Source organism: Cricetulus griseus, chromosome 3, assembly GCF_003668045.3.
Source record: "Cricetulus griseus strain 17A/GY chromosome 3, alternate assembly CriGri-PICRH-1.0, whole genome shotgun sequence".
NCBI lineage: Eukaryota > Metazoa > Chordata > Mammalia > Rodentia > Cricetidae > Cricetulus > Cricetulus griseus.
Window position 1 is genome coordinate 130,311,461 of NC_048596.1, and position 18,773 is coordinate 130,330,233.

Sequence of the window (18,773 nt, forward strand, 5' to 3'; positions counted from 1 at the left end):
ATGAGGACGTCTTTAATATTCCTCTTGGTTTTAGCTCATAGACAATCTTGAAGGGGATTTCATACCAAGAGCATTAAAACTTTCCCTCCCTTATGCTGCTCGTCTACTCTCAACTCAGCAGCTGGGGAAAGGGATGGCCACAGCAAAGGACAAAGCCAGGGTCTGTTCAGGCCAAATGCAGCTGCCTATCTGGAGGACAGTGAGCCTGCAAACTAGGCAAGCACAGGCTGTGGGCAGCTATGTGACATAGAATTAGCTGTGCCATAGCTTGGACCTTATGCACTGAAAGCTGCTATTATGGTTAAATAATAAAAAAAAATCTTTTTTTTGTCTGTCTCTTTTTTTCCAACTTTTTTAAATTTGAATTAGAAACAGGATTGTTTTACATGATATTCTCTCACACAAGGAAAAATAGGGGGATATATTCACTAACTCTATTCTTAGTCCCTACTCCAAACTGTCTTGTCCTCGAGTACAAAATCACTGTTCTTTTTTATGCTGGACCATCCACCCTAGGCCAATTCTGAAGTCAGTTCTTCATTATCTATTCCTGACACTGAGGGAAGAGGAGAGCACACATTTTTTTCCTTCTTTGGATGTTTTCAGAACTTCCCAATGGCTCTAGTTCAATATTTTTCTGAAGTACCCAGCATGAGGATTGGGCCTTAACTGGTATACAACAGTTCCAAACATGAAAATTCAAAAAAAAAAAGAAAGAAAGAAAGAAAGAAAGAAAGAAAGAAAGGAAGGAAGGAAGGAAGCTTGGTGTTATAAAAGAAAAAAATCAGTTGTACAGGGCTTTGCCACAAGGGGCAACATGTTTAAGTAGTGAGTGTGTTTGGAGTTGAGGTGTAGCTCAATGAGACAGCAAAGATGTAGCACACAGGGGTCCTGGGCTCTGTCTCAGCACCTAAACATAAAATAAATAAGTGCACAATGTTTGTAATACCATGCCAGCCAAACCCTTAAGACATGCAAGAATTTAAAGAAATCACATGCAGGTTGACAAGGTGGCTCAGTGGGTAAAGGCACTTCCGGCTTAGGCTAATGACCTGAGTTTGAACCCTGGAACCCACACAGTGGAAGGCAAGAATGGATTCCTGCAACTTGTCCTCTGACTTCTACATATGTACTGCAGTGTGGACATATGTGTGCCATGCACAGAATAAAATAAATATGAATAAATACATGTTTAAAAAAGTTAAAATATAAAGAACGTGAAGTCAGACATGGTGAAGTATACTGGCTAGTCATATGTCAACTTGACACCGCTAGAGTTATCTGAAAGGAGGGAACTTTAGTTGAGAAGATGCTTCCATGATATCCAGCTGTAAGGCATTTTCTCAATTCGTGATTGATGGTGGAGGGCCCGGCCCATGGTGGGTGGTGCCATGCTGGATTTATGGTCCTGGGTTCTGTAAGAAAGCAGACTGAGCCAGCCATGGGGGAACAAGCCAGTAAGCAGCACCCCTCCATGTCCTCTGCATCAACTCCTACTTCCAGTTCCTGTCCCGTTTGAGTGCAAATATGGAAGTGTAAGTGGAGTAAACCCTTTCCTCCCCAACTTGCTTTTGGTCATGGTATTTCATCAAAGCAATAGTAACTCAACCATAGTGGGGTTTATGCCTGTAACTCCGGTACTTAGGAGACTGGGGCAGAGGAATTACAAATTGTAGATAGGCCTGGTATTCACAACAAGTTACACATGTGACCATGCCTCAAATTTTTAAAATGCCTAAGTAAAATAGTAATGACACAAGGCACTTCTCAGTGGTGTTCTGGTCTGCCACGTGAACAGAGAACGCCGAACTCATAGACATTGACATGGGTACCAGGCAACGCACAGGACAAGTCCCTGAGTTAGAATCACCCACTGGCTCCTTGTTGCTATTATGTGCCTCCCATGTCCCAAGGCTTGCTTGCTTCCCTTGGGATAAATGTATAAAAATATAATGTGAGATGAAAGGGAAAAACCCAACCTCTTTCTCTGAGGGTTGAGGGGAGAGAAAACAGTCTAATCAGGAAATGGGTACAAAGTGTCAGTTCTAGAAGACGAGGCCATCCTGGATTCTGGTTAGACAAGAGGAGATTACACTTAATGTTACTGAACACTTACTCATGGCTATGGTAGTAAATCCTATGCTATGTGTATTTTGTCACAATTAAAAGTGTAATTCATTGTTAAAATCTCCGTGCCCTAAATGGTGATTTGAATGAGAATTCCCCTCCAGTATCTCTGGCATTTGACCACTTGGTCCCCAGTTGGTGGTCCTATTTGGGTAGGTTCAGAAGGTGTGGCTTCCCTGGAGGAAATACATCACCGGGAGTGGGCTTTGGGGTTTCAAAGGCCATACACCATTTCAGGTTCGCTCTCTCTGCTTCCTGTTGGTGGTTTGAGATGTGAGCCCTCAGCTCTCAGGTTCCAGCCCCAGCCTCCATGCCTGTGCACTGCCACAGTTCCCTGCCATGATGGTAATGTGCTCTTAGCCCTCTGGAACCATAAGCTCAAAACAAACCCTTCCTTTTGTAAGTCGCTTTGGTCATGGTGTTTTATCACAACAAAGAAAGGTAAGTATTGTAACACCATCAACTAGTAAGGACAGACAGCATTTCCCCCATTCAATGCAGGCATTCTGATTCCAGGGAACAGCTTGCAGAGACGGACCACCACAGTGGAGCACCCTGTCACCTGCTATTTGCAGACATCCACTCACAGAGCTCCACGGGGTACAGGGTAAGGCAACATGGAAATGGGAGATCCCTTCAGGCCAGGACAGACAGATGAACAAACCAAGGTGCAATCCTGAGACATGCATGCAAGATGCTCTGTCTCTTTTTCCCGTGGAAATTCATGTTCAGGAGAAGTCCAGAAGGCAACAGTGCCTTATGCTTAGGGAGACACCTGGCTGGGCCTGGAGCAGTGCAGCCAATTGTCTGGAAAGTCTGTCCCTAGTGTCCAACTCTGGCTGTGGTCCAGTAAGTATTCAGAGCCCTGGCTGCCTTTGTCACATTCCCTTGGCAGCCTGAGCCAAGCAGGTAGACTTGCTGCCAATAGCATACTGTGGCTCTCCCAGCTGGGTGATTTGGGGACACAGAGATGGTGGCGATGGCAGACAGGAACCAGAAGAAGGGGTGAGAGATTAGGACAGACGGGAGGTGGGTGGGTGATGATCACCACATTACAGCAGGATTTTCACAGAGTTGTCACTAGGGTAGCTAGAGCCTGCCTGGAGTCCTACCCTGCCCCATTCAGACCTCACCCTAAAAGGTAAGAGCTAAATTTACTAAATTCACAGTAACTCTAAGGGGTCCTCGGGCACAAGTTGGAAATGCATACTCTGGAGTTCCCAGACTCCCTGAAATAGAGACCGGCTATGTGTGTTAAGTCTCCCAGGGATTCTGGGACATGCTGAAATATTAAGAACCAACAAGCACTCTTACACTGGACTGCCCTTGGGGGTGACCACAGAGACTCGTTGTCTGTTTCATATGGTAATAAAGTGAAATTGATGTCATTTTTCCTCCAAACAGCTTGCCTGGATGGTCTCGGGTTTTCATACCACTCCACGGTTGTTAAGGAAGCGAACAACCAAAACTCTGCTGGGTGGCCCTGCTTTCCAACTTGGCTGCCCATCCACAGTGTCTCTGGTGCCACACCACCTGTTTCTGTCTGCAATTTGTACCTGCAAACATTCCTGCTCTGGTGTCACCCAAGGACCCCCACCCAAGGAGAACCAAATCACATATACACAAAAGGCTCTACAGTGCACGAGGAAAAGCCACAGCGGCCAACTGCACACCCTGGGCAGTGAGGTCATTTTGGACATCTGTCCCAGAGGTAATTTCTGCACAGTCTCTAGGGACACAGAGGCAGGGGCAGGACTCCATGTCCCCAGCTAAGACAAGAAAAACCTGTTTTTGTTTATTATAGCACTGGGGGACTGTGTATGTGAGGTGAACACTCTACTACTGAGCCACATTGCAGCTGCAGAAGTATTTGTTATTATTATCATTATTTTAAAAGATAGTCTCTACACAGCCCAGGTGTGCATCCTGACTCAGCCTCCCAGGTACTAGGTATGTGCCAGTGTGGCTGGATCAGTAGCATCTTAAGAACAACAATCACTTCATACCAATCTTCTTTTTAGATCTGTTGGCAGCAACAACATAACACACACACACACACACACACACACACACACACACACACACACACACACAGAGAGAGAGAGAGAGAGAGAGAGAGAGAGAGAGAGAGAGAGAGAGAGAGAGAGAGCAAACCCCTTCCCTCATGCCCAGCACATCAGGCAGCAAGGGCAGTGTGACCATAGTTTACCAACCCCTACCAACTTCCCCTCTGCTGGTGTCATATATTAGCTCACTGCCACTCTTTGGAAGAAGAGACACCCCTCGCAGAGGTGCCCCAGTAGCTTGCTGTCATATGATTCAGTATGTGTCTCCCTCTAGGTTCCCTCTTCACTGATTGTACTGGATAGTGTCTCTGCTGAGACCTGTGGGGATAATGCATGGCAATGATCCCTGTTGTACACTGAGGTAGATAGCAAGGTCCCTTGCTTTTGGTACCTTGAGTGGGTGGAAAGGTGCCAATAACTAAACCAAATGGACTCAATACATGGCTGCTTGGGCACCCTGTAAGGTAGATAATATAATCACATATATGTGGACTATATACATGATTCATTTTCTACTGGGTTGTAAATACAACATAAATTCCTGTGCTGTAATTGGGGTACACAAAAAGCTTTTTCAGAACAATGTAATCAAGGAATTAAAAAAGTGCTGCTAGACCCCCCCCCCCCCCGCAGCTCTTTTGCTCTAGTCTCTCCAGACTCACTCTTAGTCCTAGAGCATCTGCCTGCAGGAGCCTCTCCTCCCAACATGCCTCTATTCCCTGGTGTCTGCCTCTTAGTCTGGACCCAGAGTTCCCCTAGATCTTTCCTGTCTCCCCCTCAGCCTTCCTCCTAACCATTTGTTTGTGTCACCCACTAACCCACAGAAGCACTCCTTAACAGGGAACCCACGGCTATCACACTTGCCTAGGATCCAGAGTAGACAAGACAACCCAGACCATCCACTCAACTAAAGGCAAGAGTAGACGTTGATCATCATAACCCAGGTGCCCAGATTCCTGCTAGAAACCCAAACACGAACACTCAAGGCAATATGCCTCCTCCAGAAGCAAGCAGCCCTATGCAGTAGACCCTGGGGAGAGTACCTTAGCTGAAGCAAGGACTTCCAATGTATCAATTAGGAATATGTCCAAAGACTTTAGAGAAAACATGAGCACATGCCTTACCACGAAAATACAAACAGTTGGCTGAAATAATAAAATGTCTCAAGAAGAACTTAGCAAAGAAAGAGAACAAACAAAGAAAACCCAAACTGAAATAAAACTAGAAATGAAAACCTCAGGATGTCAAACCAAAACCTCAGAGGAAAGCTTCATCAACAGATTGCAAAACATGGAAGGGAGAATTTCAGGTCTTGAAAACAAGGTAGAAGACATAGATCAGTTAAAGAAAGTGTTAGATCTTAAAAAATAAGTTCAGGCACAAAACATCTAGAAAATCTGGGATACTATGGAAAGACCAAACCTACAACTAAAGCAAGATCAAATAATCAACTAAAACAGACCTACAATCCACAGTAAAACAGAATCAGTAGTTAAAAGTCCCCAAGCAGAAAAAGGCCAAGGCCAGATGGATTGAGCACAAAATTCTACCAGACCTTCAAAGAATAACTATTGTCAATGCTCTTAAAATTATTCTGCAAAATAAAAACTGAAGGAATATCTTTTCTAATTCTTTTTACAAGGCTACCATTTCCCTGATACTAAAGCTACACAAAGACCAAATCAAAAAAGAAAATTATAGATTTCAATATTCCTTATGAAAATAGATGCAAAAATTCTCAATAAAATACTTGGGAACCAAATCCAAGAACACATCAAAAAGATCACCCACCACGATCAAGCTAGCTTCATCCCAGAGATTCAGAGATGATCCAACATATGCAAATCAATAAATGTAATCCACAACACAAACAAATTGAAAGACAAAATTCACATGATCATCTCATAAGATTTTGTAAAGGCCTTTGACAAAATATAGCACCTCTTCATTATAAAAATCCTGGAGAGACTAGAGATATAAGGGAAATACCCTAACACAATAAAGGCAACTTATTTTTTTCTTTTTAAAGTATTTTATATGTTACAAAAAAGATTCCTGATTTAGGAACATTCTTTGTAACTTTCTTTTTATTAATTGTGTCTTTCACATCATGCCTCCCATCCCACCTATCTCTCTCTCCCCCCCAAGAATAAAACAAAATAAAATTTAAGAGAAAAAAGGGAGGAGAGAGAAAGGGAAAATCTCATCATGGGAGTTGCAGTGTGACACAGTGAGTCACACAGTAAGCCCCTTTATCCATACATCTTTACATTCAGGAATTCATTGCAAAGAATGGTCCCTGGTCTCTGCTACACCGTTCACACTGGGCCCTCACTGGACGATTTCTGGACATCCTGTTGCTGCCTTGTGTTGTAGGTCCACAGGCCTGACCTCCCCCCAACCCCATGACATGCTCCAGCAGATCACAGATGGGGTGGATGGTGAGGTAGACCAACACTTAACCTTGGTTCTGGGCCTGAGTAGTTGAGGGGTTGGTCAGCCTGCCAGCTCTCCCCTATCTTCATCACCAGGGTGAGTTCTTCAGCATTGCCTAACTAGTTTGCCCCTTGCACCTATGAGCAAAGGGTGGGGTCAGTTCTCTAGCTTTCACACCCTCAAGGTTGGTTCTCCCATGCCTATATCTTCATGGCTAGCTCTATTGTGTTACTCAGGTGAGGTTCGGGGGGCCACTCTCCTGAGTGCTACAGTTGATGAAGGGTATCAAAAGCTCTATTGCTCTTATGACCTTAGTGCCAGCTCTTCTACCTGCTTCAGGCATTGATGGGTGGGGTGGGGGCATCTCTCTCCCACTCAAGCCACCACATGACAGATTAGTAACAGGAAAGCTCTGCCAAGCTCCTAACTTCGGCGCTTGATCTTCCACAATTCTTCCAACAAGGTCAGGGGAGATACAGGGTTCACTTACTAGATGCAGCTATTAAGGAGGAGGGTTAACTTGCTTATCTGTCACAGGCAGTAAGGGGAGAGGGGTAAGGGGGTGCATCTCTCCGCCACTCACACAACCACAGAACAGACAGCTCCTCCCATGCTCACAGCTTTGGAGCTGGCTCACCCACACCTCCGCCAACAAGGTTAGCCCAATTGTGCTGCCCAAGCAAGGTGCAGGGCTTCCTCTCCCGATGGTTGCAGCTGTTGGGGGGATCTCCTGCTCTTATGACCTCAGGGCCAGCTCCCCCACATGCCTCAGGAGTTGATGGGTGGGGGTGGGGGGTAGGGGGTAAGGTAGGGTGTTATATCTCTACCACCCATGCCAAATAAAAGCAACTTATTAGCAAGCCCATAGCCAATATAATCTAAATGAAGAGGGACCCAAAACACTTCTCCTAAAATTGGGAACAAGATAAGGATGTCCACTCTCTCCATAGCTATTCAGTAGAGTACTTGAAGTCTTAGCTAGAGCAATGACACAACTGAAGGAGATCAAGGTAGTATAAAAAGGAATGGAAAAGTCGAAGGATCTTTTTTTGCAGATGTAAGTGACCCTAACAATTCCACTGGGAAATTCCTACAGCTGAAAAACACTTTCAGCAAAAGTAGCTGGATCCAAAATTAACTCACAAAAAACAGTAACCTTCCTGTACACAAACAACAAATATATCAAGAAATAAATCATGGAAATGGTACTTTTCATAATAGCCTCAGTGTGTATGTGTGAGTGTATTTTTGAGTTAACTCTAATCAAGCAAGTGAAAGACTTGTATAATAAAAAACTTTAAGGCACTGAAGAAATAAATTGGAGAAATCCCCAAAAGATGGAAAGATTTCCTATGTTCATTGATAGAATTGGTAGAACTGATATTGTAAAAGTGGCCATCCTACCAAAATCAATTTACAGATTCAATGCAATCCCCATAAAACTTCCAACTCAATTCTTCACAGACATTTGAAAGATGACCTTCACCTTCATATGGAAACATACCCAGGATAGCTAAAGCAATCCCGAGTAATAAAAGAACTGCTGGAGGTATCACCATCCTAGATTTCAAGTTGTATTACAGAGCTACAGTAATAACAACATCATGGTGTTGGCATAAGAACAGACAGGTTGCTTAACAGAATCGAATTAAAGAGCTAGACATAACTCCATACACCTACAGAAACCTGATTTTGATGAAGAAATAAAACAAACAAACCCACAATGCTGGAGAAAAAAAACAGCATCATTATTAAATGGTGCTGGTCAAACTGAGTAGCTGAATGTAGAAGAATGCAAATAGATTCATATCTATCATCCTGCATCTCAATTTCAAATGGATCATAGAATTTGGCAGAAGAGAGCATGGGGGATAAGCCGGAACCTATGAGCACAAGAAAGGATTTCCAAACCAGACACAGGACATCAATAGCACATGCACTAAGATCAACTACTAATAAATGAATCTTCATGAAGATGAAAACCTTCATAAAGGATACCACCATTCAGGCAGCACCTTACAAAATGGGGAAATACCTTAACCAATTACACATCCGATAAAGCGTTAGTATCTAGATCATATAAACAACTGAAAAAAAGTGACCAATAAGAAAATAAATAACTCAATTTAAAAGTGGGGTACAGAACTAATCAGAGTTCTCAAAATATGAAACATAGGTGATTGAGGAACACTTAAAGAAATGGTCAATATCCTGAGTCATCTGGGAAATGCAAATTAAAACTACTCTGAGATTTCATCTTACACTCAGTCAGAATGGTCAAGATCAATAGAACAAATGATAGCAAATGCTGGAGAGGATTATGAGAAAGGGAACACTCATTCATTGCTGGTGAGAATGCAAACTGGGTCAGCCACTATGAAAATCTGTGTGGTTGTTCCTCAAGAATCTGGGAATAAACATCTTCCTTAAGATGCAGCTATATACATGGTATGTACCTAAAGGACTCTACATCCTACTACAGAGACACTTGCTCACTCATATTCATTGCTAATCTATTTATAATAACCAGAAATTGGAAACAGCCTAGATATCTATCAACTGATTAATGGATAATTAAAATGTGGCATTGTGGTATAATTTCACAATGGAGTAGTGTTCAGTTGTTAAGAAGAAAACAAAATTATGATCTTTGCAGGTAAATAGACCTAGAAATAAAAAAAAAAAAAACAAACATCCTGGGTTAGATAACTCCAACCCCAAAAGACAAATATTGTATGTTTTCTCTTATAGGTGGATGTTAGCTGTTAAAGCTTTCAAAATGTGTGCTACAATATGGATTACCACAGAGGTTAGCTATCTAATAAGGTGCCAGGCAGAAGAGGAGGATTTCCCAAGGAAATGGAATATAGTGTTATGGTGAGATAAAGGGAAAACTAGGAGAATTAAATGGGGGTGAGGAATGGAAAAGAAAGGTAAGGGAGAGAATGCTGGGAGGGACAACCAATACTAAAGGGAATTAAAAAAAAAAACCATATGGAAACCTACTACTATAGAAAGTTCCTAAGGTATTTACATATATAAAAGGAATCTATTTAGAGTCAACAAATAACAGGGGAGAGAATGCCCCAACTAGACATCTTATGCCACCAAGAAAAACCTTCAGTTCCAGGAATAGATTACAACTTGTTGAGTTATTGCCCAAAGGGCCCCATGGAATCCCCCAAACATTACAGCTATTGCCAAGGCACTCTCTACAACCTGTTGATAAGGCCCTATTGTTGAATAAAACGCTCAGTTACATCATGGGACGTTGAGAAGTAAGCTGGTGCTTAACTAGTCTTCATACTACTAAGAGAACTCTGCATGCTACTGAAAGAGAAGGGTAAGTATCAATATCACCCAGCTACACACCCTGTGACCTGCTTTCGAGACATACTGGTGCAATAGTGGCACAAATGTTAGAAGAGTAACCAACTACTCTTTGCTAGAATTTAAATCCCACTCCATGAGATGGAACCCATACCTGCCACTGTTAAAGGGGCCAAGAACCTGACACTACACAGGTCACCGGCCTAGGGAGAAACATAGTACTATTATTCTGTGAAAGAAACAGCAATAAAATGACTCCTGATGACGCAGCGCTGTACTGAACTTGCATCAGAGAAGCTTCTTTCAGTAAACGGGAATTAACACAGAAAACTGGACAGTACACAAAGAATGGGAATCTTTGGAGCACTCAGTCCTAAATGGGATGTCTTCATCATATTCTTCCCATCAAGACTCAGGGATCTATATGGAACAGGAGGTAGAATGGATAACTCCAAGGAAAGAGTGTCATTCCAATAACAAGACTGATACACATAGGAACTCACAAAGACTATGGCAGCATTCACAAGAACTTTATACAGGTTCAAGCAGATGGGGTCCCAGCACTGAGAGAGACTTAGGGTACCACCCCTCACTGAGAAGCTATCTGAAATTGATTCCCACTGGCAAAGGGAAAATCAGTTTTCTTCATTGAAGTCTCCCTGGGCAGATAAACCACACTCCAGGTCAGGTCTGGAATAGATGGCCAATGTGGACTGTACTCATTGGTATTTTTATGAATTTGGTGTTTTATTTTGCTTTTTTTTTAATTCTTGCTGGTCATGCTCATTTGTTTTAAGTTTCATTTTTGTGTTTTCTGTTTTATTTTTGTTTCTTGTTTCTGTTTGTTTTAAAATAGAGAGTGATAAAGATCATAAAGTTAGCTGGGTAAGGAGGTGAGAGGATCTGGATCTGGGATGAATGGGGGAGGGGAAATGTGACCAAAATGTATTGTATGAAAAGAATTAAAAAATAAAAACTATGAAAATTGAGGAGGAAAAAAAAAGATTAAGTCCAGCTTTGTCCTGATTTCAGTCTTTCTCCAAGCTTTGTATTATTGAGAAGGAAAAGAATTTTCAGAAAAAAAATAAAGTACAGTCAGTATTTGTTAACATGACTTCAGTGTTAAGTCATTGGCAAAGGATGTTGTCTGAGGCACCAGTCACTCGGTCCTGCATTCACAGACTCACAGATATCCTGGACCATTGCATGAGGGCCAGACAGTAAGAAACAGGGAAGGTGTGCAACCAATTGTACTCCAAGGAGCTTACTACAGGCACTTGATAAGCAGGATGGGCATTTTCAAGCACAGCATCCAGGGGCATTAAACACTTTCACAGTGGTCTACAGCCATCCCCAGGGTCCAACCCCAAGACTTTCTCTACTTAAAAAACTGAAAGCCCCTGAACAAATTGGGAGCATGGGGGAGGGGAAGGAGGGAGGAGAAAGAGGAAGGGGGAGGAGAACATGAGGGATCAGGAAGATTGAGTGGGGAGAGGAGTAGAGGAGAGCAAGAAAAGAGACACATCAATAGAGGGAGCCATTATAGGTTTAAAGAGAAACCTGACACTAGGGAATTGTACAGAGATCCACAAGGATGACCCCAACTAGGAATCTAAGCAATAGTGGTGAGGCTACCTTAAATGCCCTTCTCCTATAATGAGAATGATGACTACCTTATAAGCCATCCTAAAGCCTTCATCCAGTAGCCGATGGAAGCAGAAGCAGACATCCACAGCTAAACACCGAGCCAAACTCCTGTAATCCAGTTTCAAAGAGGGAGAAGTGATAAAGGGGTCAAGACCTAGCTGGAAAAATCCACAGAAACAGCTGACCTGAGCAAGTGGGAACTCATGGACCCCAGTCTGACAATGAGGGAACCAACATAGGACCAAAGCAGGCCCCCTGAACTCGGGTGTCAACTAGGAGCACTGGGCAGTCTATGGGGCCTCTGGCAGTGGAACCAGGGTGTATCCCTAGTGTACTGAAGGACTTCAGGAGCCCATTTCCCATCTCTTAGCCTAGACACACAGGGGAGGGCCTAGGCCCTGTCCCAAATGACTTGACAGATTTTGATGATCTCTCATGGGAGGCCTCACCCTCCCTGGGGAGTGGATGGGGGTTGGGGGGTTGGTGGGGGGCATTGGAGGATGGGAGGGAGAAGGAACTGGGATTGATATGTAAAGTAAGATCGTTTCTAATTTAAATAAAATTTATAAGAAAAACCACATTGAATGCACAATCTAAACACATCCATTAAATCTGTCACAATAAACAGAACAGCTTTCAAACAAAAAAACAAAACAACAAAAACAGAAATAAAAAGACCTGAAAGTCTGCTCCCACTAAATACTGGCATCCCATTACCCTCTAGCATCCTGCTTTCTGCCTCTGAGTGTCACTACTCTGGGTACCAAATAAAAATGGGCTCATATAGCGCTTGTCTTTTTTATGGTTGCTCTGCTTCACTCAGCACATGTCCTTAAGGGTCATCTGTATTATAGTTGTGTTTTCACAATTTCTTTCCTTTAAAGGATTTACTTTTATCTTGTGTGTACGAATGTCTGCCTATATGTCTGTTAGTACACTAAAACTGCCTGGTGCCCACAGGGGCCAAAAGAGGGCATCAGCTCCCCTGAAACTGAAATCATAGATAGCTATGAACTATCTATGTGGATATTGGAAATTGAATCTGGGTCGGCTGCAAGAGCAGACAATGAATGCCCCTAACTGCCAAGGAATCATCACACAAGCTCCAGTGTTTCCTCCCATTTAAAGGCTAATGTCTTCATAAACACATGTGCCACATTTGTCCATCAGCTCAAGCATCAATGCATGCTTGGGCTGCTTCCACCTTTGGGCTACTGTGAAAATGCTACCATAACACAGATTCCAGATATCTATCCACGTCTTTGATTTTTCAAAAGCAGAATTGCCGGATCATAAGTAGGGGTTGTCTCGTTTTTGAGAACTGTCCTATTTCTCAAAGCAGCTGTACTATTTTTACCATCAGATCTCCTTTCTCCATACCGTCCGTCACAGGTGCTTGCTCAGTTTTGCTTTTGTGTATGTGTTTGTTAACTTTATAGTAGATGTCCCAGTTGGTGAGGAAGTATCTCACTGTGGGTTTGACTTCCATTGTCCTAATGGTGATTAGTGCTAAGCATCTTCCACATATTTATTAGCTGTCTGTAAATCTTGTCAAAAACATCTATTCAAATACTTTCCCAATCTTAAAACCACTTTTTTCCTGTTGTTGGCACTATTGTTCAGTTTTAGAAGTCTGTTATCTCAATATTATCTGATATGTAATTTGCAAATATTTCTCCCATTCTGTGGGTTGCCCTTTTACCATGTTAATGGGGTCTTTTGATGCACAAGAATTTTTTATTGTGCTGAAATCTAATGTCTATTTTTCCTTTTTCTGTTGTCTGTGCCTTTGATACATCCTAGAAATTGCTGCCAAGTTGAATGTCATGACCTCCCCTCCTTCCTCTTCCTTCTATGTGTTTAATAGTTTCAGGTCTTAAATTCAGTATATTTTAAATTTTGTATATGCTGTCACAGGGGGCTCTGATTTTACTCTTTTTGCATGCAGGTCCCCCAATTCTCCCCTATTAGCATCTGTGTCAAAAACCATTTGACGAAAATATGTCAGTGTCAACTTCTGGGTTCTCGTTTATTCCATCTGTCTCAATGTAACAATACTAGAGAAGTGCTTTGGTTTTTTTTTTTTTTTAACTCTGAAGAAAATCTGAGGTCAGGAATTGTGAATCTCCAACTTTGTTCTTTTTTCATTTCAGATTCCATATGGATTTTAAGATGTATTTTTCTAAAAATCCTCAGTCATAGAGGAATTCACAGAAACAGTATCTGTGGATTGTTTGGGGTAACAGTGATAGGGTAACTGTCTTTAAATCCATCTCAATGGCTTCACACCCATCTCTTTTTTGACCTCTGCCATCAATGTTTCATGGTTTCACTGTGTAGGCTTTCCCACCCTGATTGCGTTAATGCTTGGTATTTTGCTATTTTGATACTGTTGTAAATAGGACTTTCCTCCAAATTTTCTTCTCAGAGTGTTCACTGTTCAAGCACACCAACAAACCCAGCCTGTGCATGTTGGGTTTTGCACGGCTAATTTGCTGTTTATTCGTGACAACACAAGTATGTGTGCATGTGCGCTCGCGCGCGCGCACACACACACACACACACACACACACACACACACACACACACACACACAAAGCATGTGTGTGACCTTCAGGGTTTCCTCTAGTTAACACCACATCACCTGTGAACAGAGGCCATTCTGTCTCTTTCCTACTTAGATGGCTTTAATGGATTTATGGATTTATTTATTTATTTTTGTGCTCAATTTCTCTTGCTAAAGCTTCTAGCACTATGCTAAATAGAAGTGGCAACAGTGAGCATCTCTGCCTTGCTTCATAGGGGAAAGACTTTCTATAGTCTACCATCAAATACTATGTCAGCCATGGGATGACTCTTAAGATAATGAGATCGTTTGATTTTGTTCTTTTTTTTTTACGTTTTATTGTAAAATGATAATGAATTTTGCCGAACTCCTTTTCTGGATTGATTAAAATAATCATTAGTTTTGCCCTTTACTTGTCTGGGTTTTGCCTTGCAAGTCTGGGTGTAACATCCAGGGGTGCAGGATCTCTGACCACCAGTCCCAAGAAGGCATGGCAAGAAGTGGATACTTGCCAGACAGTGGAGTTATTATTTTCCACAGCCCAGGTCTGAGTGATGAGGACCACCAACCCATGCAGTTTTCTTTCCAATCCAAGGAACCTGAGGAGCCAACTGCTTCGACCCTGCAATCCCAGAGAATACAGTCTGGAGAGAGACAGATGGGCTTTGTGGACCTGTTGCTGCTTGTTGCTCCTAGGGAGGCTATGTAATGATGGGAACCCAATCCCAGCCACAATCCCTTCCCTTCCTCCAGGCTTACCAGGTATCTCACCAGCTCAGAGTCCCCATTCCTCAATGGCTATGGGCAGGAAAGATATCTGGAAATTTCACAAACCAGGATTTAGAGGACTGAAGAAGGGAAGTGGTGGTGATAGAGGCTGATCTTGTTTAAAACAAGATATGGTGTCTGAGGGTGAACTGGTTTCTGTGACCAGCATGGCAGAAAAGGATTGTCACCAGTGGAGCTACCACACAGGGGACTGGGGACTTGAACTGATTTGCTTTTGGCTTCTAGCAGCCCTGTATCACAACACATAGACAACTTGTAGGGACAAATATCATCATACCATATTGTTTACACAGTATAATTTCCCTTAACAAGTTGTAGACCTCCTCAGAAAAACCTCAGAATCCAAATGGAAAGGGCTTGGCCCCAACACCAGGACTGTGAACCACAGACAACCTAGTATGAGCTGCTACTGGACTGAAAGCAAGTACTGGGACCTCTCTGGCCCCCTGTCCTACAGTCTTCATGTCCCATGGGGGATGGCAGGTGAGGTGATATAGAGCAACATATCCCACCCTTAACCAGCTGTTATTAAACAGCTTCCTAAGTCTAAGTCACTTTATAAAAGCAAATACCAATGCCTTCTGACTACCGGTCACAAGAGGACATGTGTGAGTACAACCAGCAATTCACCATGCTGTGAGAATGCCACTGGAACCATTCTGCCAGAGGGGCACATCTGAGGGGCAGGATAAAGGCAAGAGAGGTGATCCTTCTCACAAAAGACAAGAGCAGTCTGGGAAGGGAGCCTCACACAGCAGGGCACAAGGAACTCATCCTCTTCACCAGCAGGTTCACCACTGTGGGACTGGGGGGCACCAACACCTATTTCCCTGTGGCCAGTTAGGACAAAGGGTTTGGGCCTAATGTCATGGCTGTGCCCAAGATGCCCAGAACTTCCTTGCCCTTGAACTCCCTTCAGATTCTTGGAAATGAGCTGTGGACCCTTGTCCCCACAGGGAGACTCAGTCCTGGTGAGCTTTGGGCAGGTCTTCCAGCCTTCCAGGCCTCCAGGCCCGATTACAATATAGTCAGAGCAGAGATTCCAGCAGGGGGATCATCAGGTCCTTCCAGCTTCTGGGTCCCCTCTTCCCCATGAGCCCCTCCCAGGCCACCCCATGATTCCTAAATGTGAACAAAGAGCCACCTGCATACTTTATCCCTCGTGAGGACCATGACCCCCTACTATCCTCCAACATGCAAGCTGGGAGCCACTAACCTAATTTTCTCATCACAGCTGGCTTCCTTCTTAACACCCAGGCTCCATCCCCTCAGGTAAAGAAGAGCAGATGTACCCTGAGATAGCCAGGAATCTGTACAAACCCTAGACCAAGAAAAATTGATTGTACCAGGCCCTGAGACAGCATAGAATCTGGGGAAGGGGGAATATCACCACCCAGCCCCAAATGCCTTAGAGTAGCCTACTCTCTTTAGAGTTTTGTAGGTCTTGTGGTCCCAAATAACAAATTTTGTCTCATTCTGCTATACTGTACCCTAAATCTTTTACCTACATCTGGCACTGTTAGCTTTCTGCTCCCATCACCCCTTTCCATAGGGACAACCTCCTCCTAGGTTCTTCTGCCTATCCCCCAGGGTTGCTGCACCCCAAAACTGTCCACTCACAGTTGCATCTGGGCAATGTTGGCCACTCTTAAGGCTTCAGTGCCAGGTTGAGAAGCCCCAATTTCCTATTCTAGCCAAGCCTTCTAGCCCAATATCTTGCCTTAAGCTCAGCTTGTCCTCTGAGAAACTCCTCCTGGGGCCCAAATGCTCTGCTCCTTCTTTTCTCAACCAGCAGCTCCACCATCCGTCCAGGCACCCACATAAGACCAGGTAAGCTAGGGTTTTCTACTCCTGATGCCTGCTGGCTCCTACCAGTCTTTCCCTTGTCCCTGTAGTTCCACCACCCACTCGCCCTGCCCATCAGTTCAGACCCTCTTCCCACATACACATCTTCCACTTGCCACTCCTCACGTCAACCCACCCAGAACGCAGCTGCTCTGGTTCCTTCTCCAAACACTGAGCTGACATGAGGCTCCCCTACTCTTGGGTGGCCCCAGTCTCCTGGGTAAAGCCCCTACCCCTCAGAACTCTTGCTCACCTCCTCTAGCCTCCACTGTCCACATCCATCCACATTCCTTCAAGGCTCCTGCAGGCCCTGCTGCAGCTGTGCCACTTGACCTCCCTCTGAAGGGAGCAAGTGTGCCTCCAAGCCTTGCACCTGCACCCGTTGCACCCACAGTGTGACCTCTCCACCCATCCTCGCCCCTCCACACTTCCTTCTTCTCCAATCAAGGTTTGCTGTTTCATGAAACCTCATGCCAAAAGATGGTCACTAGCAAGCAGCCTTCCACCTGGACTTCAAGGGTCCCTGCGGATGTCTCTGTGGTAGAATGGATGCTCTGCCTGATAAGACTGTAGCCTCCCAAGGGAAGGATCAGATTCTGGTGTTGCACTTGTAGCCCTAGCACAGAATACAGTGTTCAGGTTTTTGAAGGCCTTCAAAAACACCTGCTGGGAAAACAGATGGCTGGGTGGAGTGTGGATGCCTTTGAAGAGCCTGTGGTGTCTAATAATTGAGGAGGTCACCTCTCCCTCCCTGACCCACTGTGTAAAGAAGCTTTCCCTCTATATCTACTCAACAAATTGGGTGCAGACCTGGTTTCATAACCCCTTTCTTGGCATCCTCATTGGATAACTCTCTCACAGCTCCTACAAGTTCTTTAGGCACATGGTAAGCTATTTTTCAACTATTCATAATTTCTCCAAGTCATTTCATCATTATAAGAGGAGGGGCTGATTCTTCCTTCAATATGACTGTCACTTGAAATAGGTCTTCCATGTACAAAGGATCTTGAAAGTGTGGTCATGAGCAGTCCCATCACTGAGCAAACCTGTGCATTTAAACATCACAGCAGGTAGAATCCAAATCAGACTTTCTCCCATTCACTACATCTTCTCTCAGGGTCACAGACTGTGATCCCATACCAGCTGCCACCTTGCCTCAGGAGACAAGGGTGCCACACCTCCCTCCAGAGCTCCTCTCATCGGGAAATCTGAACCCAGGCAGGATCCTCTCATGGACTCACCATGTTCATGACAGTGAGGATGAACCTCTGTGCAGCCTCTGCCCCGTGGTACTGCACCATGTCTGCATCAGCCACCACCAGGGTCTCCACCGTATGCTCATTGGTGAGCCTGATGGCATTCCTCCGCTCCCTCCAGTCCCGCGATGGCTTGTCCTTCTTGGGCTTCTTTTCTAGAAAATGATGGAGACATTTGTACAGTTCTTAGCTTATTGATTTATGAAACCACACCATGAAAGGTCCCAAGAGAATGGTCAATCTCAAGTGGCCTGCAATGAACCCCAAGCCTGCAGATCTCCATGATTACAGTGGTGGGCTATGTTCCCAGCTACTGGTGGCACCAGACGGGAGCCGAGGAAAGAGCTTAAGGGGCCAGACATCAAATGAAACTCTACCTTGTTCATTCTTGCAACCAAGGAGGTACCTGACCATCAGAAAATAGAAACCCATTCCTAATATTGAACATGGAGAACCACACACAGCAGGCAGGGAGAGAAGCCTGCACTCAGAAATGAGGGATACGGGGGCTCTTCAGAGTGACAACATAGGTATGTGTGACAGGTACCCCCACTTCCCTAATGACATCTGGAACCAAGGCAACTGGCTTGGTTGAGGCCAGCATAATCTCTTGTGAGATAAGCATCCCAGCAACTGTGCTGAGAGTTGAGAAGGGGTCATAAACATCAACAGGTGTAGAAGCATCAGGAAAGTATAAGATCATAACACAGC

The 18,773-nt window shown here is 44.0% G+C and overlaps 1 protein-coding gene across 1 annotated transcript in view; it reads right to left on the reverse strand.

Annotated features, from left to right (window-relative positions):
* The window catches only part of Adamts17 (ADAM metallopeptidase with thrombospondin type 1 motif 17), a 307,289-nt gene that overhangs the window by 235,275 nt on the left and 53,241 nt on the right, over positions 1-18,773 (reverse strand). Inside the window, exon 4 of the mRNA XM_027408107.2 lies at positions 18,048-18,217. Coding sequence (XP_027263908.1) covers positions 18,048-18,217 — 170 coding nt within the window. The remainder of the gene's footprint in view (positions 1-18,047; positions 18,218-18,773) is intronic.